The sequence below is a fragment of the Nelumbo nucifera genome, chromosome 3 (genome assembly GCF_055504915.1).
Source record: "Nelumbo nucifera cultivar China Antique chromosome 3, China Antique-T2T, whole genome shotgun sequence".
NCBI lineage: Eukaryota > Viridiplantae > Streptophyta > Magnoliopsida > Proteales > Nelumbonaceae > Nelumbo > Nelumbo nucifera.
In genome coordinates, this window is record NC_142651.1 from 95,692,166 (window position 1) to 95,717,695 (window position 25,530).

General features: G+C 43.4%; 1 protein-coding gene and 1 pseudogene across 1 annotated transcript; both read right to left on the bottom strand.

Annotated features, from left to right (window-relative positions):
- Nucleotides 1-17,946: 17,946 nt before the first annotated feature.
- On the bottom strand, nucleotides 17,947-21,003 carry LOC104589746 (calmodulin-binding receptor kinase CaMRLK-like). The gene is made up of 2 exons (XM_010248168.3): nucleotides 19,244-21,003; nucleotides 17,947-19,075 (listed from the first exon to the last, which is right to left on the bottom strand). Exons 1-2 carry the CDS (start codon nucleotides 20,652-20,654, stop codon nucleotides 18,456-18,458), a joined length of 2,031 nt encoding a protein of 676 aa, XP_010246470.1. The 5' UTR covers nucleotides 20,655-21,003; the 3' UTR covers nucleotides 17,947-18,455.
- A 3,100-nt stretch (nucleotides 21,004-24,103) lies between these two features.
- LOC104589752 (granule-bound starch synthase 2, chloroplastic/amyloplastic pseudogene) lies at nucleotides 24,104-24,970 on the bottom strand (annotated as a pseudogene).
- Nucleotides 24,971-25,530: the final 560 nt, after the last annotated feature.

Consider the following 25,530-nt stretch of genomic DNA (forward strand, 5'->3'; position numbering starts at 1 on the left):
GGGGCGAATTCTGAGATGGATTAGCAGATAGGATAGGGTCTTGACCCTATCCACTCAAAGAGTCCAGATCTGAATGTGATTCAAATCTAGAAACCTCCTAATGAGATTAGGAGAAAGCTAATCTAATATGCAGATAAGATAAGGGTTTATCCTTATCACCTAAAGAGAGGGCTGATCCAAATATGATTTGGATAAGCAGCTCCTAATTGGATTAGGAGCTGATCTTTTAGGTTAACAAAAGAAGGAGGGGGGTGGTAGCCTTTAGAAGAGACAGAAAAACAGATCCTCTTCAGAGCTGAAATCACAGAAGAAAGAATTAAGCAACCCTGCAGAATTCTTTCTTGTCGCCCCTGTTTGCCAGTTCGATCTTGACATCAGTTTTTTCAAAAAGAATTGATAGGAAGTTGTGCTCACGTGCCATCCTGCTGATTCTTGTGAATGATAGAATTCTTGGAGAAAAACACTGCTGATTCTGCTCCATCCTGCACTGCGCCATCTTCAGTGGGAGCAGTCTTTGGATCCTTCCTTGGGCGTGAACATCTTCGTTGGGGAATACTGTTTCTCCGTATCAGGTATAATCCTCTCCTACTCCTTTTGGTTCAGATCTGGTTCAGTTTATGGTTCAAGAATGATCATTGAAAATATGATTTTCTAAGTAGGGAATGCGATTCCCTGTTGAAGGAAGAGAAAATTTTTTTGAAATTCGCCCCTTATTCTGCAATCTTTGGGCGTCCATACGATGGATCTCTCATCCCTTCACATACACCACCTCTGCATCTAACTCAGGCCTCGTCGGTTTCTCTAACTTCGGCCTCCTGAAGGACCTCGGCCTCCTTCTCCGCAGTACCCTTGCCCTTAGGCACCTCGACCTCAGTCCCATGGGCGTCAATCTCATGAACCATGAGCGCGGTGGCCTTGGGGTGAGACCTCGGCTCAAACTCACTACCCAACGTACAAGAGTTGGACGAAGAAGGGGAAGAACAAAAAGATGAGAAGGAAGATAAAGACATCTTATTGAAGAGTAACACCGTAGAACACCTGAAACACTAGCCAAGGACGAACACCCATTGAGCTCCTATGATCACTTTTTCCCAAAATGACAAAGTAAAATGGTTGGCCACCTCCCTTTATATAGAGGCAACCAATGGTTCAGATCAATCCAAATCAATGGCGTAGGACTCCTACCGCCCTTCGCACGCGTGTACACCTCGGTAAGACAAAATGATGCATTTACCGACCTGTAAAGGAAATGGAACGAGCATCGAACTGCCCGGTCTGCCCATCAAACCGGTCTCACCCCAGGCAGCTAGCTCAAGGATAGTAGAGTTCCTCAACTGAGGACCTAGGACTCTTCTTCCTAGCCATGGCCAAGCACTACACTCGTCGACTTTGGAATTGGGGGGAGTGGTGTTTAGGTGGTTGCCAAGCTAACTTAAGGGCGCCACGTGGCAGACTTCATGCTCACTCCCTTTAGGCCACGTCAACATCAACCGCGTAATGGGAGAGCACGACTAGGAAGGAGTGTCCCACATGGACAAGGAAGCATACTCCATTGGGGAAGAGGGAACCCCCCGAAGACTTTGGTGGACATCCTCATCCCAACAACCCCAGACATCCAATCCGATTAGAACACAGACCTTTAGTTATAAATAGGTACAACACGCTCGAGGTAAGGGACTTTGGGACTAAGAACTCACCCTTCTAGAATTTTCCTCGGTCTCAACCAACCCACATACCTTGGTTCGTCTTGACCGATCTCTTTACCACTCACTAACTTGAGCGTCAGAGTGCCTACCTAGGGAATAACTCCTTGGGCTTCGACTCTTCCTATGATTGCAGACCTCGGTGTGTAGATTCATCCTTCCACTTTGGCCTCGTCCAATTAGTAGGACTATCTAACTACAGTCTCGGTTCAGAACACATCGGATCGGACAGCATCATGTAGGTGACAAATTGATCAATGGATTGGGACAAATTTCTTTCTGGGTTTGGGTTGAGGGCCTAACTCCTAAGGCTCAAATTGTCATGATTATGATTTAGGAGTTAGTATCAACCTCAAAAGGGATGATGTACCATGAATTATATTATATAATATGTTACATAATATGAGAATCAACTTCATATGCCATGGTTCTATTATATAATATGTTACATAATATGAAGGGGGATCATGGTTCTATTATTGCTAAGTATATCCTAGATTACACCTTGACTAGGGCAGATCCAAAATACTCGGAAACCACCTTGTTGCCATCACTGTAGTGGTAATTAAAGAACTTTAAAGCTCAACTTATCCTGGAAAAGAGTTCTATTGAAGTTCAACTTACATGGAGCCAAGACTGGATTCCTGGAAAAGAGTTCTAACATGGATTTGAAGCATGGTAGGTTTCAACAATATGCTCTCCAAATGGAATGGGCAAAATCAACAATAAGCAGGAAAATTGTCTTCTTTTTTTATTCCATTTTTTTGTTATATAGTTCAGTTTTATTCGGTTTTACCCTCCACAAAAATATTGATTGATCTTTCTATTCTAGAAACTATTGTTTCAGGAACTTTGGCTTAGCCCCTCTGTCCCAGTTCATGCTGTTCTTCATGATTGGATAAGGCAAACTGATGGGAAGCTAAACTTCCTTGGGCTTGTTAAATTGTTGCATGATGTGTCCAGCCGAACATTCGAAAGGCTCAATAAATGAATAAAGGAAACATTTGCAAGTTTCCTTAAGAAGTGCTCCAATTTCTTCTTTGAGGACTGGCGCTCAGACTCGAGCTTTTGCAAGTTCCAGCATTTGCATTTTCATGCCAAGAAGCAGAATAGAAAAAAGTTGTATTTTCTATTTTTTATTTTTCTGGAGTTTTTAATAAAATTTTGTACATTTTTTTATTTTTTATAATTTATTAATTAATCTTTTATTTTTTATATTTGTTTAATGGTCTATTATTTTTTTATATTTATTTAATGGTGGAAGTAGTTGGAACACCATTGGGTAGCAGACTCAGTTGTATTTGTATTGATGAAAGTGCCAAACATCCACAAAAATTGTATTATTATTTGCATCATTCAAAACAAATGAGCTGAATGCAAAGTGGGTGTGTAAATATTGAACCACTTTGCACTCACATGAATCAGGCATTTTTGTTTTGTACTCTACAGATTTGTATTCGTACTCTTTTCAAACGCAGCCTAAAAAACAAATCCAATAAACACCCTTAGAGCATGTCATCCAATTGCACATTGGGAATATCTCTCCATAAATTTAATATATTAAGAAATATTCATGATGTACAGCTGGATGTCATGCTAGCTCTTAGGGTATGTGCATGATTTTGGCTTTCGGGAGATCCAGGCTTCTTAGTGAAAGCAGCTCAACCAATCACTTCAATCATCCCGCGAAACAGACCGTAATGCATTGGCTGAAGCCAAATGAATCCTAAATTTTTCATCAAAGATAAACATAGTAATTAATAAACATAAAAGAAATGTAATATATCTTTGTTCTAATTTGCTCTCATATAACATTCTTCAACTAATGCATTATTAGATAGCATAAATAAAGAGTGGTATAGGCTGCTGAAATTTTGCACAAGTACAAAAAAACATGGCTGAAATAACAAGTAATAATGGAGCTCACAAAAAAAATCCCTCTCATGCCTCTTCATTTCAAAATTTTCAAGGGAGTGAAAGTGAAACCATCATTTTACCTTGTTGAATAGGATACAGAGACCATAGAGCTGCTATTCTCAACCATTTTTTTTTCCAGTTTCGCAATTTGAATTTGGGCTCTCAATCGTCAATTCCTTTTGCCTGGATTTATTTGTCTGGTTTGTTTGGCTGGCGAGGCCATTGAGCTGCTGCATTCATGAATCCGGTACATGGACTTAATTGTTTTTAGATTATTCATGAACCCTTATCCAAGGACACGGACAAATACTATTTATTGAGAGAACTGCTGTAATCCATAGTAGCCGCTCCCAAGTTGGTCCAATTGATGCTGAGCTGCTTGGGGCCGGGATGGATGACCCTTGCCAAAGTACATACTGACCCCAATAGAGAAAGGCTAAATTAAGGGTATTTGGACTCATTGAAGCATCCAGAGATGAGAGATCCCACGACCCCATTTCATTAATTGGTTTCACAGAATTCATGAATCAATTCAGGTGGTTCTATCCATTTGTTTGTTTTTAATTGGTTATGTGCCACCCAGCAAACCATAGGTCCAGAACCTTAGAATGGAAGAACAATACTACGGATGGCAATTTCTACCCTATCTAGTGGGCACGGCCTCTATCAGTTCTCATGGGGTGTTTTTTTTTTCTTTTTATTTGAAGGACGGATTTTAGGGTGGGGACGGGTTTTGGGATTCTATAAGAGTATCATATAAGGCTAAACTTGAACCCTCCTCAACCTATATATTGTTGAAAAGCATATGAACTTTATATATTCGGTGTTAAATTTAATAATAATTTAAATTTTATGTGAACAATAATTGATAGTTTGTATATTTACAAGTCTTTATCAAACAAGAAATAATAGGAAACTAGATATGGTGAGGGTATGGTTGGGGAGGGTTTTATATTTTTATGTATAGAAAGGGTTTGGATTTTCAAAATTCAACCTACTATAGGTTTTGATAATGGGTATGGAATGGGAGGTTTGGGGAGGCCAATAGGGTCTAGATTCTAGAATTTACAAAACCCTTCCCAAACCCACTTAGTTACCATCTCTAAATAATATTGGCACTAGTAATTTAATACCATGGTCACCAAAATGTGTCCTTGAAGCTGAATTCTATGGTCATGGTCAGCTATTTATTCTAAAGCCATATTTGGTTTTCTGCCACGGGCATCATTCTTTCAATTCTTATTCATTTTGGGCAAGAAAGAATTATTAAGTATTTGATTAGAAAATTCTTGTCCTTGGGCTTCATTCATTTTATAACGAAAAATGAGTCCATAACATAAAAGTTGAGGTAATGCAACACAAAAAATATTTGTTCTCCATTGTGCTCATTTTTATTTTTCAAACTTTCAAAGAAGTTCTATGTTAGCGGTCAGACTTTTATTGGCAGATGGCTAGCGATCAACTGTCTGTTGACATAAGTTTTCACGATAATAGTGGATGATAGACAGTTGATCGTTGGTCATTTGCCAGTGAAAACCTATAATGTCAGTTTTTGAGACCTAGGTTGATGATGTATGACTGTTGGCACAAAGCTTATTGAACATGCTTTCTTTTAGAGCGTGGCTTGTTCTAGAGCCAACAATTCATGGTGCTAGATATAACAAATCCTAGAACCGACAATTCATGGTTCTAGATAGGGATGGAAAAGGGTGGTTTGGGGAGGATTTTCTAAATTTTAGGGAAAATTTCATATCTTATACTTTGGGCTTAATGTCACTTTGGTCCTTGAATTTTAAAATGTGACAATTCAGTACCTAAACTTTCATAATGTGTCAATCTAGTACCTTCCGTTAACCAGTTGTTAAGTGACACTTGAAAAGACACAAATGCCCTTCAAGTGTTATCTAGTTTTCTTTATTAACCATCCAAACGTTGACAAAAAAATGAACAGTCCCAAAATCCTTACTTCTTCTATTCAAGAAAATTGGGGTCATGTCTTAGTGGGCATTCTAGTGACCCCAACTTTCTTCATTAAAAGAAGCAAGGATTTGGGATTGTTCATTTTTTATCAATGTTTGGATGGTTGACAAAGAAAATTAGATGACACTGGAAGGGCATTGTGTCTTTTCAAATGCCACTTAACGGTTGGTTAACGGGTTGATTAACAATAGGTACTAAATTGGCACGTTTTAAAGTTTGGGTACTGAATTATCGCGTTTTAAAGTTCAGGGACCAAAGTGGCACATCGTTAGACCTCCCAACTTGTACCCTCCCAAAACCTGTAGCAGGTTGGATTTTCAAAATTTAATCCCTCTCAGCCGATGAAATTGTAAAACCTTCCTTGATCTTTCCCTCCCTGCATTAATTTGAGATAGGTTGGATTTGCAAGTTGGATACATAACCTACATCTAATTTCCTATTATTTCTTATTATTTCCAATTATTTGATTAAAACATGTAAAAAAACATATAGACTATCAATTATCCTTTACATAAAATTCAAAATATTATTAAGTTCAACATTTAATACATAAGTTCATATACATTTAAAAAGTGCAAGTGGGGGAGAGTTATGTTTAGCCTACGCACTGTAAGTGATCCCATTTTCTCTCTCGAGCTCTTCCCTCACTATCACAGTATATTCCTCAATTGAAAGGAACTGTTCATTGTGGGCTGACAGTAAGCCATCGCTCTCCACCGGCGCACACCGGTGGTAAATATACCCAATCTGTGCATCTGTGCTCACTCCCGTTTTGTCTTCAGCTTCGAAAAATCGACTGAACTCCTTTGTTGGGTATTCTTCCCGGGAAATGTAGTCGGATAAGGAGGCAAGAAGTGTGAACTTTTGTGAATGACCATCGAGGTAATTCAAATGTTTGCTAATTAGTTTCAATTTTTTTTTCTAAAATTGTTGAACATATCAGTTGGATTTGAATTTTTCTTTACCTTGGAATTTGGTGGTGGATTGTGTTAGAACTTATAGTTTGAGATGAATTAGCAACTGGGACCTAGTAGTGTTTAGAACTAGTTGCTGAAATGGCAAGTAATTCTAGAAACCCACCTAAGGCTTCCACTGAGAGAAAGGGAGTACATTGTTTCATATCCAATGGTTTGTAAAATAAAGGTTGATGGAGCCTTTGATTTTACAGTTCCTTAACCATGAAGGAAGACCCCTCTCTAGGCAGTTCGGGCTCTACAAATAGAATCCTATACACATACACACTAGCCATCCATCGGTTGAAAGCAATCATGACTAGAGAGAAGAGTCCCCATCATACTCTATTTTTTAGATTTTGCAGTTCAACAAGGAACAAAGTATTCTCTGGTTCGTTTTCTTACAAAGAAGAGAAAGAGAGAATAAAAAAAAATCTAGCCATCCATCATCAGTCTCATCCTCATGGCCTAATATGTGTGGATATTAGCAGACGATGCCTACTCAATCACAATAGTTCTCTAAATGGGAAATTGTTACCCAACTTCCACTTAAGTCGGTTTTTGTTGCATGGATCCGCATACAATGTAGGATAGGTTAGAGGATGTTTTCTTGATAGGATCATCTCATCCCCACGTCCCAATACATGCAGATGGCAGTAGACGTCGCTTGCAAAATCATATCGATTGAGCAAAATATCACGCAAGTGTTGTTTCGGGTGTGGATTCAATGGTGCAATTAACTGATAGAGTTACAAGTAAGTTGCGTCTTTTCATATATTTATGTATGTAAGTAATTGACATTAAGATTGTTAATTGTCACTACTTAGGAGTGAACACACTTGTGTAATTTGGCCAACATGACCATCTGTCAGATTATGTTGCAAAGTGTATCCATGTGTGTTTGTTAAAGTGCAGTTGTAGCATCGTATATTATGCCCTCTAGAAGGTGATAATGCACCCTACAAGGAGTCAAACGTTACTACCAAATGGGCTCTTAATGGGCTAGGGTTCCTGCAAGGTTCCTCTTTAGGAGGAAGCTATTGAGGGGGCCCATTAAAGAAAGAGATCATGCAATGATCCATGGGCATCATGGCAATGATGTGCATTCAGTCATGATGTTCGTGGAGAGGCACATGAGTCAATACATGGGCCAAACACTTATGACCATGAACAAATCACATCCATTCAACACATCATATATACATTCATAATTAATTTAAATCAATTTAAAATTTATAAAACCCAAATACATTTAGATTAACACATGATCAGTCCATCAATTGACCAAATTATCTAATAGTTATAGCATGGCAAACTATGGGCTAAACTACAAAAAACAGTTCGACCCAAAATCAATCTAATGTAAAAGGGTTTTTCAACTATGGGCCAAATTGGTCCATGCAATGGACCATCAAACCCCTGTCCTAGATTGATTTTGGGTCCCAAGGGGTTGTGATCAGACTCCAAGAACAATAGGTTCAACCCAACAAGATTGGACCAAAACTAGGTTAAGTCAACCTAGGGTTTGGTGTCCAAAACATGCATCAATTCACATAGGTAATGATCTAAAATTCTCAGTTATGATTCACAATTATATCAGCAAATAAATAACAGATAATCAGAAATAATGGCTAAGGCTGATAGTGTGATGGTTCGAATCCAATCCGGACAAAAACTGCATCCCTGTGAAACTGCAATTTGCAGATCGATCACCATCTATAATCTTTGTCTTCTCTGCACGCTCTGGCGATTTCTCCAATATAGAAAAATAGAAAAATGTTAATTTCTTTTTCTTACAAAAAAAAAAAAACCTAATACATTCATTCTAGGAAAGAAAAATAATTAATTACAAACCAAACAATCAAATTAATAAATTTGGTGTGCACCGATCTTACCACCATCAAGAGTTCGATCTCTACCACACTTTCAGCCCAAGAATTCAAGAATCCATAATAGAATAATTCTATAATATATCAGAATATATATCTCAAAGGTTTCCACTAACTGCTCAAATCGGTTAGACTAGTTTTTGCCGATTTGAGTTTAAGTTCAAATCCGGTTTGGTTTAGTCCAAGAGCTGAACCTAGTGCTCTGATACCACTATTGAAAGGGTTAGCATCCACCTTATGAATGGCTGAACCATACTAGATGGTTGGGAAAATTTTCAAAAATTTCCTAATCTTTATGGGAATTGAATACCCTATGTTTTGAAAAACTGCATTTTTTCTGAATCGATCTTGCACTAAACAACACTAGAGTTGAAACCAAACAAAGAGGGAGATTTGTACCTGATATAGATGCCACAAACACAAATCCCAAGGAGGAAGTTCACACCCAAATCAGTCCTAAAATCAGCTTCCATTGAAGATGGCGTAGTGTGTACATAAAGCCGGTTCAACATAGTTTTCTACAAAACTGATATCCAATTACTTGGATATACCTAAGATCTGGACTCTAATTAGAGATATACCTTATCTTCTTATAAGATTAGGTGCTCCATACCCAAATTCGCCCCATGTGCTAACTTAATTAATCATATTAATTATGGGCCTTAGGCCCATCAACTATAAAGCTCACGACCCAAGGGTGTTGCATGGCCAAATTAGGCCTGATTTGTATGGTGTGGGACCCCACAATAACCTTACCCAGCCTCTGTGAAAACTCTTGGTCGAATTCACTACTAAACACAGTGAACCCCTGAGCACATCACCATGGGCTCAATATGGGCCCAACATTTACACTAAATGATATTTGAATTCAGCCATCCTATGAAGACCCAAGGATAATGGACTTAAGTAAAATAAAGATCATCGGGTAATCAATCCTGTAATAGTCTCTTACACTTAACCTCTCGGCCCATAACGATCACAACACTACTCGACAAGGAAGAACCTCTCCCTTGGCTACAAGGTGCAATGGCTGGGAACTGGGGGCAGGCTAGGTATTGAGCTGACCAGGCCGTACTGGGGGCAGGCTTGGTGCCGAGCTGGATTGATTGTTGAGCTTTAGAATTCTTTAGAGACTAGCAAGGAATCAATGCTAGAGGACCCAGGTTGGTTAACTTGGCAAGGTTGCTCCGATGCTTAAGTCAGTACTCCCATAGTAGACTGCGAGCTAAAAAATCATAAAGTATGAGAGGTAGAATATGCTTACTTGCCCCCCCATGTCAATGGGGTTGGTGCCTTTATATAGGCATTGTTTGGCGTGGGCTTCACATACCGTATCTGAGATTTTCGTGAGATCGTCTAAGTGGTTCGAGATTCCCGGAGTCAATCGCCATGCACGACCAACTTCTGGACGTTAAATACGTGGACCAACTTCCAAGGATCGTGGGAGTGTTGGGATATAAGTGCCGAATTTGTTGGCGAGCACATCTCGCGAGTCGCCACCTGGACCTTAGTCATGCCGACACGTCCTCGAGGGAGGTCGCTCCTTGCGTCAAGGTCACTTCGGCCAATGACGAGGTGCTGCAGGTCAGCCCTGGACGAGGTGCTTCTAGTCGACCTGAGTTGTGGTTGAGGTCGCTAGTTCAGCATAAAGGCTAGTCGCCAGGTCGGCGTTAGTGCTAGGTTGCCAGGTCGGCGCCTGTGCCAGGCCGCCAGCTCGGTGCCTGTGCCAGGTCACCAGTTCGAGACACCATCATCTTGGCTAAGTTGTTGCCTAAGTGGTTTCGGGTGTCACCCAGTTGTTCCGAGATGCCACGTGTCACGATGTCATTGGAGGGTCAAATCCGCCCTCATCAATTGCCCCCACTCCCAAGCTGAAAGTAACTTGGTGGGGGGAGTAGATTGCTCCTTTTGGCCTGGAATGATTTATTCGATGAGCTTGTAAGCGTCGATCCAATTTGCTTCTCAAGTCGGATGAGTCCAAGTGTTTGCAGCCTTGTGCAGGACCTCGCCATCTTTATTTTCGGGGCCCGAGAGCGAATTCATCTAGTCGAGGAGAGGTGGAGCAAGTACCCCAATGACATCTACCTTATTAGGGATGTGACCATCAAAAGGTTCTGCGATCCGTCTAAGTACCTCAAGAGTGAAGCTCCTCATGCTATTCTTAAGAGGGGGTTCTATGTGACTAGTCTATCAGGTCGCTCCACCTAGGTAGACTTCGACACAACGTCCTTCGAACTGGTCCCAGCCAGTGAGTTTGATGTGGAGTCTACAACCGAGGTGGAGGTTGGCTATGAAGAAATCAAGTTTGCATCCATCATGGTGCTGAGAGCGAACTAGTCTTTCCTTTGTTTTCTCGTGTTGGATGCGAACTTCTTTATGTTTCGTCCACGCAAAAGAGGCGACTGGGTCTCACATGGTGCCGAGGTCTTTTGTCAGCTCGGTACCTTAGGCCCTTAGGCTCTAGGAGCGACTCACAGTCTTCTCTCCTTACCCTTGATTTTGCCCATGTCGAAGAGGCCACTGGGTCTTAAGTGGTGTTGAGGTCTTTAATCAGTTCGGCACTTTAGCCTTTAGGCTCTGGAAGCGGCTCGCAGTCCACTCTCCTTACCCTTGGTTTTGCCCATGCCGAAGAGGCGACTGAGTCTTATGTGGTGCCGAGGTCTTTTATTAGTTAGGCACTTTGGTGTTACGACTGTGCTGCATCAGCCTCGTTAGTGATGCCGTTCACCCACTCCTACAAAAAGTTACTAGGAGCTCGACCTACGGATGCAACACTACTGACTTTAGGTCACCAGCTCGCGCGGGAGCCCTTGATGGCTCGACCAGCAAGGGCATCCATGCAGTCTGTTGGCCACCAACTCCTGCGGAAGCCACAGAGAGCTCATCTTATAAAGGGTACCTCACGAAAAGGACTAATGAGGCTTTATCCGAGTTGAAATAAAGTTGGCAGAGCTACTTAGTCTGTTGGCCACTTCTTGCTTAGTCTTTGTGTTCATAAAAAATGGAAATTAGAAAGTGAGAGCTTTAGTTTTGAAAAGGTGAGAACTTAGCTTTCTGGAAGAAGAGGACTTGGCCTTTAAAAAGATGAGAACTTAGATTTTTGAAGCATTTCCCACAGACGGCGCCAACTGATGAATCGATTTTGTGTGCTAAGTACCTCGTCATTCGGTCTGCTTCCAAGTGGCCGATGACTCAGAGGCCGAAGTGTAGAATTTTGCTGGGTGAGGACCTAGATGCCGAGCTGACCGATGGCGAGTTGGATTGATTGTTGAGCTTCGTAATTATTTAGAGACCTGCAAGGAATCAATGTCAGAGGACTCGGGGTGGCTAACTCGGCGAGGTCGATCCGATGCTTAAGTTAGTACTCTCATAGTAGACTGCAAGCTAAAAAATCATAAAGTATGAGAGGTAGAATATGCTTACTTGCCCCCCCCCCATGTCATTGGGGTTGGTGCCTTTATATAGGCATTGTTTGGCGTGGGCTTCACGCACTGTATCCGAGATTTTCGCGAGGTCATCTAAGTGGTTCGAGATTCCCGAAGGCAACCGCCATACATGTTGACCACCTTCTAGAACGTTCAATACGTGGGCCAACTTCCAAGTTGTGGGAGTGTTGGGATATGCATGCCGAATTTGTCGGCGAGCACGTCTCGCAGGTCAGCACTTGGACCTCAATCATGCTGACACGCCCTCGAGGGAGGTCGCTCCTAGCGTCGAGGTCACTTCGGCCAGTGACGAGGTGCTGTAGGTCAGCCCTGGACGAGGTGCTTCTAGCCGACCTGAGTTGTGGTTGAGGTCACTAGTTTGGCATAAAGGCTGGTCGCCAGGTCAGCATCAGTGCCAGGTCACCAGGTCTGCTTCTGTGCCAGGTAGCCAGGTCTGTGCCTGTGCCAGGTAGCCAGGTCGGCACCTGTGCTAGGTCGCCAGGTCGGCGCCTGTGCCAGGCTGCCAGCTCGGTGCCTGTGCCAGGTCACCAGTTCGGGACACCATCATCTTGGCTAAGTTGTTGCCTAAGTGGTTTCGGATGTCACCCAGTTGTTCTGAGATGCCACGTGTCACGATGTCATTGGAGGGCCAAATCCGCCCTCATCAATTGCCCCCACTCCCGAGTTGAAGGTAACTCGGCGGAGGGAGTAGATTGCTCCTTTTGGCCTGGAATGATTAATTCGATGAGCTTGTAAGCGTCGATCCAATTTGCTTCTCAAGTCAGAAGAGTCCAAGTGTTTGCAGCCTTGTGCAAGACCTCTCCATCTTTATTTTCGGGGCCCGAGAGCAAATTCATCTACTCGAGGAGAGGTGGAGCAAGTACCCCGAGGACATCTACCTTATTAGGGATGTGACCATCAAGAGGTTCTGCGATCCGGCTAAGTACCTCAAGAGTGATGCTCCTCATGCCATTCTTAAGAGGGTCTGCGATCCGGCTAAGTACCTCAAGAGTGATGCTCCTCATGCCATTCTTAAGAGGGGGTTCTGTGTGACTAGTCTATCAGGTCGCTCAACCTAGGTAGACTTCGACATAGCATCCTTCGAACTAGTCCCAACCAGTGAGTTTGATGCGGAGCCTACAACCGAGGTGGAGGTCGGCTATGAAGAAATCAAGTTTGCATCCATCATGGTGCTAAGAGCGAACTAGTCTTTGTTTTCTCGTGCTGAATGCAAACTGCTTTATGTTTTGTCCACGCAAAAGAGGCGATTGGGTCTCACGTGGTGCCGAAGTCTTTTGTCAGCTCGGTACCTTAGGCCCTTAGACTTTGGGAGCGACTCGCAGTCCACTCTCCTTACCCTTGATTTTGCCCATGCCGAAGAGGCGACTGGGTCTTATGTGGTGTCGAGGTCTTTTATCAATTCAGCACTTTAGCCTTTAGGCTCTGGGAGCGACTCATAGTCCACTCTCCTTACCCTTGGTTTTGCCCATGTCGAAGAGGCGACGGAGTCTTATGTGGTGCCGAGGTCTTTTATTAGTTCGAAACTTTGGTGTTATGGCTGCGCTGCATCAGCCTCGTTAGTGACGCCGGTCACCCATTCCTACAAAAAGCTACTGGGAGATCGACCTATGGGGGCAACACTACTGACTTTAGGTCACCAGCTCGCATGGGAGCCCTTGAAGGCTCGACCGTTAGGGGCGTCCATGCAGTCCGTTGGCTGCCAACTCCCACGGAAGCCACGAAGAGCTCATCTTGTAAAGGGTATCTCGCGAAGAGGATTAATGAGGCTTTATCCGAGTTGAAATAAAGTCGGTAGAGCTACTTAGTCTGTTGGCCACTTCCTGGATAGTCTTTGAGTTCATAAAAAATGGAAATTAGAAAGTGAGATCTTTAGTTTCTAAAAGGTGAGAACTTAGCTTTTTGGAAGAAGAGGGCTTAGCCTTTCAGAAGATGAGAACTTAGCTTTTTGTAGTGTTTCCCACAAACGGCGCCAATTGATGAATCAATTTTTTGTGCTGAGTACCTCGTCATTCGGTCTGATTCCAAGTGGCCAATGAGTCAGAGGCCGAAGTGTGAGGACCTGGATGCCGAGCTGACCAAGCCGAGTTGGGAGTGGACTAGGTGCCGAGCTGACCAGGCCGAGCTGGGGGCTGGCTAGGTGCTGAGCTGACTGGTGGCGAGCTGGATTGATTGTTGAGCTTCGTAATTCTTTAGAGACCTTCAAGGAATCAATGTCAGAGGACCCGGGGTGCTTAACCCAGCGAGGTCGCTCCGATGCTTAAGTCAGTACTTTCATAGTAGACTGCGAGCTAAAAAATCATAAAGTATGAGAGCTAGAATATGCTTAGTTGCCCGTCCATGTCATTGGGGTTGGTACCTTTATATAGGCATTGTTTGGCGTGGGCTTTACGCACCGTATCCGAGATTTTCGCGAGGTCGTCTAAGTGGTTCGAGATTCTCGGAGGCAACCACCATCCATGTTGACCACCCTCTGGAATGTTCAATACGTGGGCCAACTTCCAAGGATTGTGGGAGTGTTGGGATATGCGTGCCGAATTTGTCGGCGAGCACGTATCGCAAGTCGCCACCTGGACCTCAGTCATGCCGACACGCCCTCGAGGGAGGTCGCTCCTTGCACCAAGGTCACTTCGACCAGTGACGAGGTGTTGCAGGTCAGCACTGGACGAGGTGCTTCTAGCTGACTTGAGTTGTGTTTGTGGTCGCTTGTTCGGCATAAAGGCTGGACGCCAGGTCGGCGTCAGTGCCAGGTCGCCAAGTCAGCGCCTGTGCCAGGTTGCCAGGTTGCCAAGTTGGCGCCTGTGCCAGGTCACCAGTTCGGGACACCATCATCTTGGCTAAGTTGTTGCCTAAGTGGTTCTAGGTGTCACCCAGTTGTTCCAAGATGCCATGTGTCACGATGTCATTGGAATGCCAAATCCGCCCTCATCAAAATCCAATTGAACAAAAAACAAGACTAATCCACAAACATTTAAAGTACCTCAATGGACGGTTCACACTTCTAAACTACTTGTCCTACTTAGGGTCCAGAGATGAAATGATTGCAATCTGACTTTTGAGTGAGTCCGACTTCAATCAGGGCAAAGCCCGTTCCAACAACCTTTACAACCTTGCGTTGAGAATATCTCCATAGTTATCTGATTTATTTCTTGGAAGATTTTCCCAATGCAAGGTTCCAAGGGGCTGCTCGAAGGGTGCGAGCACCGACTTTCCGTGATAGAAGCCAAACTCAAAGTTGTGGACGATCTACTTCGTTCAATGAGGAAGAGTGTACAGGGGAAAGAGGGAAGGAGGAGAGAGCAATTCAAGTTTCGTAAGTGTATTTTGCTTGGTTTTTAAAAATGAACAGGTGACCGAACCTATCAAGGGTCCGGTTACTGGTTTGAACGATTTGACCGTCGGGTCCGATCCGGTTTTGAAAACCATGATATTTTAGGAATTTCTCATTAAAGTTGGAGGTGGCGTTACAAGGGGCAATTTGGGTATTTCTTAAAATTATACTGACGTGGATGTTTTGCAGGTGGTCCCTGGAGTGACTTGAAATTTGTTAATCTCTGATGTGGCCTTGGGATGTTTCGATTTACCTATGTTGCTACCGCAGATAAAATTTTCTACGGTGACCTGATCCGTAAATTTTTCCATCCCTATTACTTCATAGCTTCTGCTGAATTTATCGAACATCTTGCAACATCTCCCAACTCCCATCATTCCTTTTACAAGCATCAAAGTATATATTGGTTTCATCTTATCTTGGTTCTTTCTATTTGATTCACAAATTAATTTTTCTTTTTTATCTAGATCGATTCTATTTAATTGAGATACTCCAATATCATGCCTATATTTCCACTGTTCCAACAGACCCCTATCCTCATTCATCTGATCCATGGTAAGCCACACTTCCTTTGCAATTGGGCACCTAACAGAGATGTGGTCTGTGTCTTCCTCCTCTCCACAAAATAAGCTGTTCAGATCAATGTTCATTCCCATTCTTCTCAATCTACTTTAGCTTAGGAATCTATCTTTTAATACGAGGTCTAAGAATACCAAAATTTTATGACATGTTATGTGGGTTTCGTTTGTGTTGATATTAATTTGAACCATACGTCTGAAAAGTGAAAAAAAAAATCTTCTTTTAGTTTTATCAAAAAGGCGGTTTGATTCATGGTTTTTAAAACCGAACCGGTTAGGGGTTCAGTTACCGGGTCAAACAGTCTGACCATTCAAATCGAATGCTTGGCCCATTTTGATAAAAAATAAAAATAAAAAATAATCAAAACCGTTTAAACAGTTTGAACAGTTAACCACCCGATTCAGCAGTTCGCTGACCAAAATCAACAGTTTTAGAGGAAAATCCGATTTTTGGAAAAAACAGAATCAATCACTTGACCGGTTTTCGGTTTTTTCGATCCAACCGTCCGGTCCAGTCCAGTTTTAAAAACCATGATTTGAATTCAATTTTCACTTTTATCAAGACCACTTAACTCTTTTTTTTTTCTTCATTGGATTTGATCCCGGGTCTCTGTGACAAGTAAGAAATCTCGAATCCTACTAACTGATCCACCATCAATTTTATCAAACACCATTAACTCTTGGCCAGAATCATTTCATCCTCTGCCTCCAAACCAAATTCCCTCTATCCGAAGGAATCTTTTTAAAAGTAACAGGTGCAATGACGTGCCTCTCTGTCACTCTTTCCTTCTCTTCTTTTTTTTATTCTCTTTTCTTTCACATTAAAATAAGAACCAAAACCAAGGGGTTAGTGTTGCTGCTTGGTTTGACGAAGAGATAATTGGAAGATGACCTGAAGACCACAATGCCTTTGGGGAAAGTGCATCTCTTTATAAAGGGGTCCTGGTTGTGGGAATAAAGGCTCTTATGACTGATCTAGGTCTACCACTCATGGTCGTGTTAACTGTTAAGTCACCTAATTAGGTGGTTACCTGGCCATTCGCCTGCTATTAATGCGTGGTAGTTATTGGTTTGACCTAATCTGCTTCTTACACCAACTTCACAGCAAATCCTAGACGAGTCTGATCTATTCCTCGTACCAATCTCACAACACGTTCTAGTCGCACATCAGGAATAACTCCTATATTTTGTGTTGTTATTAATGGAGAGATGTTCTTAATGCATGTGAGATGGCATTGTGAGGTCAGTGTAAAGAGCAAATCCCATACTAAAAAAATTGTATATTATTATTCATGGAGAGATAATTTTCAATACATAGGATTGATCATTGATATACTATAAAACAATCCAGATTTCTTACTCACTTTCTCTACCTGTACCTTATCTATAATACATTGAATCCGAATTTACTCTTCACAAAGCGTTTCTCGTATCAGTCTCACAACACATCTCAAACACACATCAAAAATATCTATATTTTATGTTGTTATTCATGAGGAAATATTCTCAATACATGGTGGGATGACACTATAAAATCGGTACGAGATGTGTAGCTGAGTTTTCAAGGCGGGTAGAGAGTAGTAGGAAGGAAATCCGGTTTGGCTGTGAAAATTATTCTGTGAGGAGCAAATCCGAATTCCGTGTGATGGGCAATTCCTCAATGAAACTCTCATTTCGCCCCGCTTTCTCTCTGTTTTAGTTCACTCCACGTGCATGCCTTGCCCAACGAACATTTTTCTAATGTCACTTTTCCACGCAAACCCACTGCTCTGACTCTGAGACTGAGACTCCCAGATGAGCTGTCTCTCCGCGTTTGGATTTGCGAAATGAAATCCATCAAACACACAATAAGACAAAAATCATTTCCATATCCAACTTCTTTCGTCTCAGGGCTTCTCCTGAGTCCTGACTTGTGAGTACAAAAACCAATTGCTCTGCAACTCTGCGTTTTGAGTTTTGACCAGCAGAAATTAAGCTAGACCAGTAAGCTCCAACCAGTGTCTCATCCCCATGTCAACCACGTATCGCAGTGAAAAAAAGCCTGACAGCCCCACATAATACCTGATACCAGTCGATTAGGATCTAGATTCTTGGTAGGACCCATCAAACATTTGATCAATCCACGTTGATTGTCAGTTCTCAGTCTACCATCGATACAAATTAGCATTTCATAGGAAAACAGATGCAAGAGAAGAAACCATGATGCAGTGGCAGCCGGTAAACGCTTTCTCGGTATGTTCTCAGGGACCATCATACTCGCTGCTCCTGATACCATCATTTACTTTCTTCTTTTTTATGCTTTTTTTAATAAAAAAATAAAAGCAAACAATCCATGCAAAAGAAAAATAGAAAAGAGAGGAAAAAAGAAGAATGGACCCGAATCAGATGCTCCCCCTCTCAGAAGAGACAAGTAATTAGTGGGATTCTCTGCACTGCAGGTCCAGAAAGACGTACAACACCCTAACTTTCCATCTCCACGCTTCATCTGCTTCACGCTCTCCTTCATTTTTTTTTTTAGTATTTTTATATTACAAAAAACATTTTCATAACGAAATTAATAAAATAAATAAAAAAGACAACGAAGAGATGGAGTGAGAGATGGCTGGGGTTCGTTGGAACTTTGCTACGCCGAAACAATAACCACGATGAGTCAACTCAACTTTAATGCGTCGTCGGATGTATGTCCTTAAGCAGACCGACGACCTGTTGCATCGTGGGTCTTTTCTTGCCCGACTCGGCCGTACACAAATATCCAACTCGGAGACTCTCCACCATCACTGAGTCATTCCCGATTCTCAACCTCGGGTCCAACGCCTTCAGCCCTTGTCTCTCCTTCACCAACCCTCGAGCCCAACTCACCGTCTCCTCCGTCCCGGGCTTCCCCGTCAGCAGCTCTATCAACACGACCCCGAAGCTGTATACGTCCGCTTCGGTGCTCCCGTTCTCTTCGTCCCATCGGAAACCGAAATCGGCGATTCGCGGTTCGAAGTCGTCTGCGAGGAGAATGTTGGACAGCACCAGGTGACCGTGGACCACCGGCTTCGAGCTAGCGTGGTGCAGGTAGGCGAGGCCCCGCGCGATTCCTACTGCGATCCGGTGGCGCGTAATCCAGCCTAGCTTCTCTGGAGAGGCCACGTCGGATCCAGTTCCTCCATCGTTCTGATGCTCCCACGTGTCCATGCTCCAGTCTTCCACGTTGGTGATCCCCGTCGGAAGCTCGTGGAGCCAACGGTGCAGATCGCCGTTCGCCATGAATTCGTGCATCACCAGCTTCTCTTTGCCTGCCACAGCCACAACCACGATAACATGGTTTGAGATCCATAATGCAGATTACGTCACAACAAACAAGCACCGTGGATTACGATTTCCGTAGTGTTGGAACCCGTGAAATCATTTAATAAGATAGGCCGTGGGACACCAAATAATAATTAAGGACTATAGTACCGTACCTGCAATGCAGTAGCCAGCGAGAGGCAAGAGGTTTGGGTGTTTAAGCCGAGATAGATTTTCGAACATGGCAACGGCATCGTCGTGTCCCACATCTCGAGCTTTCTCCAAGACCTTGATTGCCACGTGGATGTCACCTGGCAGCACCGCTCTATATACGGGCCCACTTCTCCCTTCGGCCAGCTGAGATTCCTTCCCGAAGTGTGACGTGGAAGCAATCAGATCCGTGAACGTAAGACTCATCAAAGGTTTCTCGAACATCACTACCGGTGCCGAGGACGGCTCTTTAATGTCCGCCACCCACGTCCCTGACTCGGTCTCGAACGAAAACGGTCCCGATTTGTCGATCTTAAACGGCAACTGGATCGGTTTCGAGATCGCCCACTTCTTCCTCCTGGCTATCTGTTTCTTCCGGTACACGCAAGCTATGGAAACAGCCATGGAGAGGACGACGAATGAACCTCCAATGGCTAAACTCAGAGACAGAGCTCTAGTTTTTGAATTGGATTTCTTGTTTTTGATGTGTTCGGTGCTGGGTTTGTGTTTTTCGGGTTGTTTCGGAGGTGAACCTCTGGAACTGAGGTGTGTCGACTGTGTTCTAAAAGGGACTTTCGGGGTTTCCAAAATATTGAGGTTACCGGCTTGAATGAACGAAGAGTTACCGAATTTTTTCAATTTGTCTGAACCGACCTGCCCGGTGAGGTTATTTACAGACACGTTCAAGAACTTGAGACTGAGAAGCGGAGGAAAATCATATGGGAAGTTACCGTTCATGGCATTGTTAGAGACGTCCAGGTACTGTAACGAGCGAAGGTTGGTGATAGGCTTGGCGCTCCCTGAAATATTGCAACTTGAGAGGTCGAGGGACACGAGCTTCGCGAGCTTCTCCAACCCAGAAGGCAAAACTCTGAGATCGTTATGCGACAGGTTGAGCACTTCCAGGTTCAAGAATCCCGACAGATGCACTTTGGTGAACCTGTTGTGCGAGAGATTCAACTTCTGAATCGACGACAAAGAGGAACCTGAAGCGTTTCTCGGCATGGGCTCGAAACCAATACTGCCTCCAAGTCGATTCATCGCGAGATTGACTTCAACAAGGCTCGGCATAGACCAAAACCCAGATGGAACAGACCCTTTCAGTGAATTGTCGGAGAGATCAATATATTGCAACTGCGTCAGATTCCGAAGAAAATTCCATAAAACAGATCCATTCAGATTTCTCGAGGGAAGCCTTATTTCCTTAATTGAAGGATTCAAGCAGTCCCCATCTCCAGATTCCAACAGCGAGACGTCAAATCCGGTTACGGAGTGAAAGGCTTTCGAGATCAACTCCCTGTCAGTAGTATTGCAACTAGATTCCGCGAAAACTACAAGAAGAGATAGAACGAGCACAACCTTGCAGAAGAGTTCCATTACAGAATCTTACTCGTTTGATTTCTCAGTATCGTTTCAAGTTTCAAAAGCCATGGATTTGCTTGCGTAGGGAGAGAGTGAGAGAGAGAGAGTAGAGTAGACGAAGGCGCGAAGCTTTTGCTCTTCCTGCAAGAGCTGTGCTTGTTGGTTGTTGCATATATTCCTTAAATATTTTTATACAACAGTAATTGACCATTGTCGGAGTTGACGGCCAAAAGATAACGGAGTAGGTAACGGCGGCATAATTGAATAATTCAGATTGGGAACGGTGTTCAACAGTCTTTCTGACTCTGGACTCAGGACTCTGACTCTTGCATTCATTTAACACCGGTTGATTATGCAAGGATTGCGCAACAGTTCCTCCTCGCTTTTTTTTTTTTTTTTTTTCTCTTTTTTCCACAAGATGATGTAAATGCCCACGATAAATTTTGGAATTTGCGCAGCTAACCCTTAAATTCAGTCTAAAGATGATGCCCAAGGGATGTCGTCGATCCACTCCAATAAGTTAGAGTGAAGTACGTTAACAGTTCACCAAAACGAAGTACGTTAACTGGTGTTGACGTACACCCAATTCACCAATCATGATGTACCGTTGATTTGGAATCTTAAGGTGGGGTCTTTAGCAAGATGGTCGGTAGAAGGAATTAGGTTAGGGAAAGGGAACACCGGAACAGTAAGTGGTGGTTGGGTCGTTGAGTTGGACGTTGGAGTTGGGGGGAGTTGAAAGTTTGCTCGAGGTGGGGACAGAGGACCACAAACAAACGGTCTGATCACTGGATGGAGCGTGGAAGCTTGTAATTAAAGGTATCTGAGTCATCTGACCAGGGAGTAGTGAGAGAAAAGATAGGTGAACAGAGCAGGAGAGTGAGGAGTCAACATCTGTGGGATGTGGACTGTAGAGGATGCCAAAGCGGTTGCCGTATGATGAAAGGGAAGATCTTTTGATGTGGGACCCAGGTCGGCATGGGGACAAGGAACGAATTTGGACGTGGGGTCGTGGACATCGTGGAATAAAGGCGCGATCCGAATCAATCAGACCATAATTTCGGGCGGGCTCCCAGCATTTACGAACCTATCCGAATTGGTTTGACTCACTCTGATCTTGTCGGCTGCTCCAAGTAGAGGCTAGGCTATGTCGCATTGTCCACGTGTCCTACGATTGTACGTCGATTTGGTTCAGCGTGATTTGAAATTTTGAATTCATCCGCTTTATAATTAGATCGAATATGGATTATTTGATCCAAGTAAAATTTGTTTGGATGTTGTATTTTTACTAATGTGTTATATAAGTTATTTTAATTTCGTTTTGTTCATAGTTTTTCATATCAAAATTGTTTTTAATTCTTTTTATAAATAGTACATGATATTTTGATAAATTTTAGGCTATTTATTCAATTGCAATCTGAATTTGAGATAAATCCAGTAGATAGATAAATTCAGTAGATAAGATTTGGTTCAAATCCGAATATTCATGAAATGAAATTTTGGTCGTATGTCTGATTTGATCTAATCTGTTTGCCACCCATGGTCCATGCCCTTTAGGTGGCTTCGGATTTTAGTGAAATTTTGGTTGCAAATATGGCAACGAAACCAAAAATGAAATTCTTGATAATTTTTGGAAGATTTTTCATAATTTAATTTCTCGTAAACAATCCCGCACGCAAAAATCGAATTGACCTTGAAGCATGCACAAGCACAGACTCATTCATATATTGTCTTGAAATTTATTTAGTTATAATGGTGGTGATAAACATCAAACACCAAATCAAGCTCTAGCATGTTAAGCAACAGTTTAAATCTAAAATTAAGGCTCAGTTTGGAAGGAGTATAAATATAAATATGTAGAGTGCAAAACCTTACATTTCGTATTATTTTGTATGTATTCGTATTAAATATATTTGTATTGTATTCTTTTCTAACTGAGCCTAAGTGGTTAAGTGTGGTCTTTGAATATGTTTTTATTAAATATTAATATAATTTAAAAGATCATAAAAAAGGTGTGTAAATTTCAAACTTTAGGCTGCATTTGGAAGCAATGAAAATGGAGTATATAAATCTCGGTTCAGGGTAAATTTGTATTTTAGTTCACTTGCCTGTATTTGGCAACATTACATTGATGCATTGACAAATGAAAGACCAATGCATATTTACATAAATAATAAGATGTAAAAGTATATTAATAAAAAAGAAGTAAATTTGCATTCAAGTGGACTTTTGATAAAAAAAAAAAACATATGCTTTATTGAAATTCATTTTTGCATTTGATGGTGCGCAATCCAGTCACTCCTAGCTGGCACTTGCATGGCTCCTGAAAGGTACCTGAGATGGAGAAGATGAGGAATTCTCGGGGGCTTGCCCGGCGGGAACACTCTGATGCTTAAGTTAGAGTTCTGTGAAAGATGCAAAAAGAGTAGAAGAAGTTAAGAGTGCAGATAGCGCGAGTATCAGAAAGATTACCTCTGTCCTTTGGGATTGGGCTACTTATAACAGAACTCTATTGAATCAGGCCCACTAGCCTCTGACAGGGCAGGTATAACTGCCACTATCGCCCTGTCGTAGCCGTTACAGCCAGGGTTGAGGTGGCACATGCGGGGCTGTCGTTGTAGGGTACATACCTGTCAAATGTAAGACACCCTCCAAAGGTGGCGGGCACAACACTTTCTGACGAGAGACATGGTTGCAGTCTCCAGGTTTGTCAGGTACGGAGGTCGAGTAGGAGACCTTCCTGCGATACGCCAAATTGCTCTTTTGCGAGCTACCCTACAAGTGGCGAGCTGCCTGTGGCAAGCTACACCGAGTTGTCTGCCCCGAGGTGTCTCTACCTCGGGGTATCTAGAGGCGGATCGGGGTGATCCTGTTTGGGAGTGGCCTAAAATCCACTGGGAGGAGCTCGGGCATTAGGAAAGGTCAGGGGACCCCGAGCTCGGAGGTAGCTCGGAGCGCCTCAGCCTTGGGGAGGAGGTGCAGGCCAGGTGGCTCTCAGCGAGTAGCCTAACCCGCCGAGTTGCTAGACTAAACTCGATGAGCCCTTCCCACCGATTTCCGGCTGCGCCTGCTGTACTATCACGCTGAGTCATCACTTGAGCAAGGTCATGCCCACGTGTACCCGTGCTACGAGGTCGGGCCAAATCACCCTCCATCAATTGCCCCCCACTCCCTGTGTTGGCGGTGTTGACCCAATGCGGGAAGTTCATGACGCGCCGGGTGGATTTGGCTTCGGTACTCATGCCACTCTGTCGTGCGCTTCGCCTAGCTGGACTGGTCCAGTGCCCGACTCAATCAAAAGAAACCCGGATCACATTCAGCTTACGCGTGGACATCATGCGGTTTGGACTTCGCGGACGCCAAAAAACGCGCTAAACTAATTTCGCCTCGAGGAGCCCATAGCCAATTTCTTTGAGAGCCGTTGGATCATCTCAATCTCGATCGTTAATGCCCGGACGCAGTGGCTATAAATAGTGGCGGACCCTTGGTCGCTTCTTCACCACAAAGTCTTCAACGTCAGTGTTGAGATCACGTATGAGGTTCTCTCGAAGAGGAAGACCAAGCTCCCTTTGTAGAGCTGCTTTGCATTGAGGCTTGCCAGTCTGAAGAGTCTCCACCGAGTAATTGGTGTCGCTATTAGATGCTAGGTAAACATCCAACTGTGGGTTCCATTCTTTTGCATCAATCCCATGCACGATGCCCTTCAGCTTCCAATCGCACTCATTTATTATTTGATGCCGACCCCAGTCACCTTCTTTAGTTTTCAGCTCCCAAGCATAACCATGGCATACAGTGACTACACTATCTGCTGCTTTCAGGCCAACTCCAAAGATATTGAAGTGTTTCCCACCTCCTAGGTCATGTAGTTTGAAATGATCTATGTAGTTTTGTGGGAGATCCACATAACGAAAATCGCTTACTGGATCCCGACCCTGGTGTGCTGTGTTGTGGATCACAAGAACACACCGGGTATACTTACAGAAGAGAACCTCAAGAGCAACCTTACAGAAGAGAACCATGCGTTTTAAAATATCCTCTTGGCCTCCCCCATATATATTTTTCTTAATATTGCGAAACATAGGGCTGCCCATGAACACAAAATCCATGCCATCAATATAAGCTTGAAAGAAAGTTACCTCCCTATCTTGCCCATCCACCTTATATCTCTTGCGCACTCCTATTTCTTGGACTTCTGCATAGTTACCATACCGTGGTGACCCAACCATAACTCTATGTCCACGCCGAGCCAAAGCCTTCGGTAAAGCCCCAGCAACATCGCCAAGTCCACCTGTCTTCGACCAAGGAGTGCATCCTGCAGGTATAATGTTCATGACATTGTCCCCGACCAAAGGAGGAGACTTTACAGTTTCATCCTTCGTGCGCTGATTATGAAAGAATTGCTCGCAGCGGTACAACCATCCCAGTGGGTCGTCGCTGCCACTGTATGAGGAAAACTCCAAACGACTATACTTGGGAATAACTGCGGTTGTCGGGGCAGCGATTTGCTGTTCGCTGGATGCCTCTGCCCAGTCCGGACGATGACTGTTTGTGTTGGCGATTCCCTCAGAACTCCTTTCTTTGTTGGAGAGGAATGCTTCCAGTAGGCATCGCAGCACCCGGACATCTTCCTTGACTTCACGAACCTCCATGCTGGTTTCTGCTAGCCTATGTTTCAGTTTGTGGACCTTGGATGATAGCTGCTCCATATCGCCCATGACGTTTGACTCTAATACCAAAATGTTATGGGCCCGCCCGTAGGATCTCGTCACGGAGCGGTCCACGGGGGAAACTCCTAGCCTTCCCTTGCCCTTCCCTTTGCGTGCTGACCCTATGGTGGCGAACTAGGGGGTGATTTGTCCAAGAGATCACCCTAACTCTCCTAAGCTCCTTT

What these genes read in the sequence shown, in the direction of transcription:
- LOC104589746 (XM_010248168.3), bottom strand. Translation starts at nt 20,654, where the DNA reads ATGGAACTCTTCTGCAAGGTTGTGCTCGTTCTATCTCTTCTTGTAGTT. An exon ending in CGCTGGCTACTGCATTGCAG is followed by an intron (nt 19,076 to 19,243) that starts GTACGGTACTAT and finishes TGGCTGTGGCAG; the next exon opens with GCAAAGAGAAGCTGGTGATG.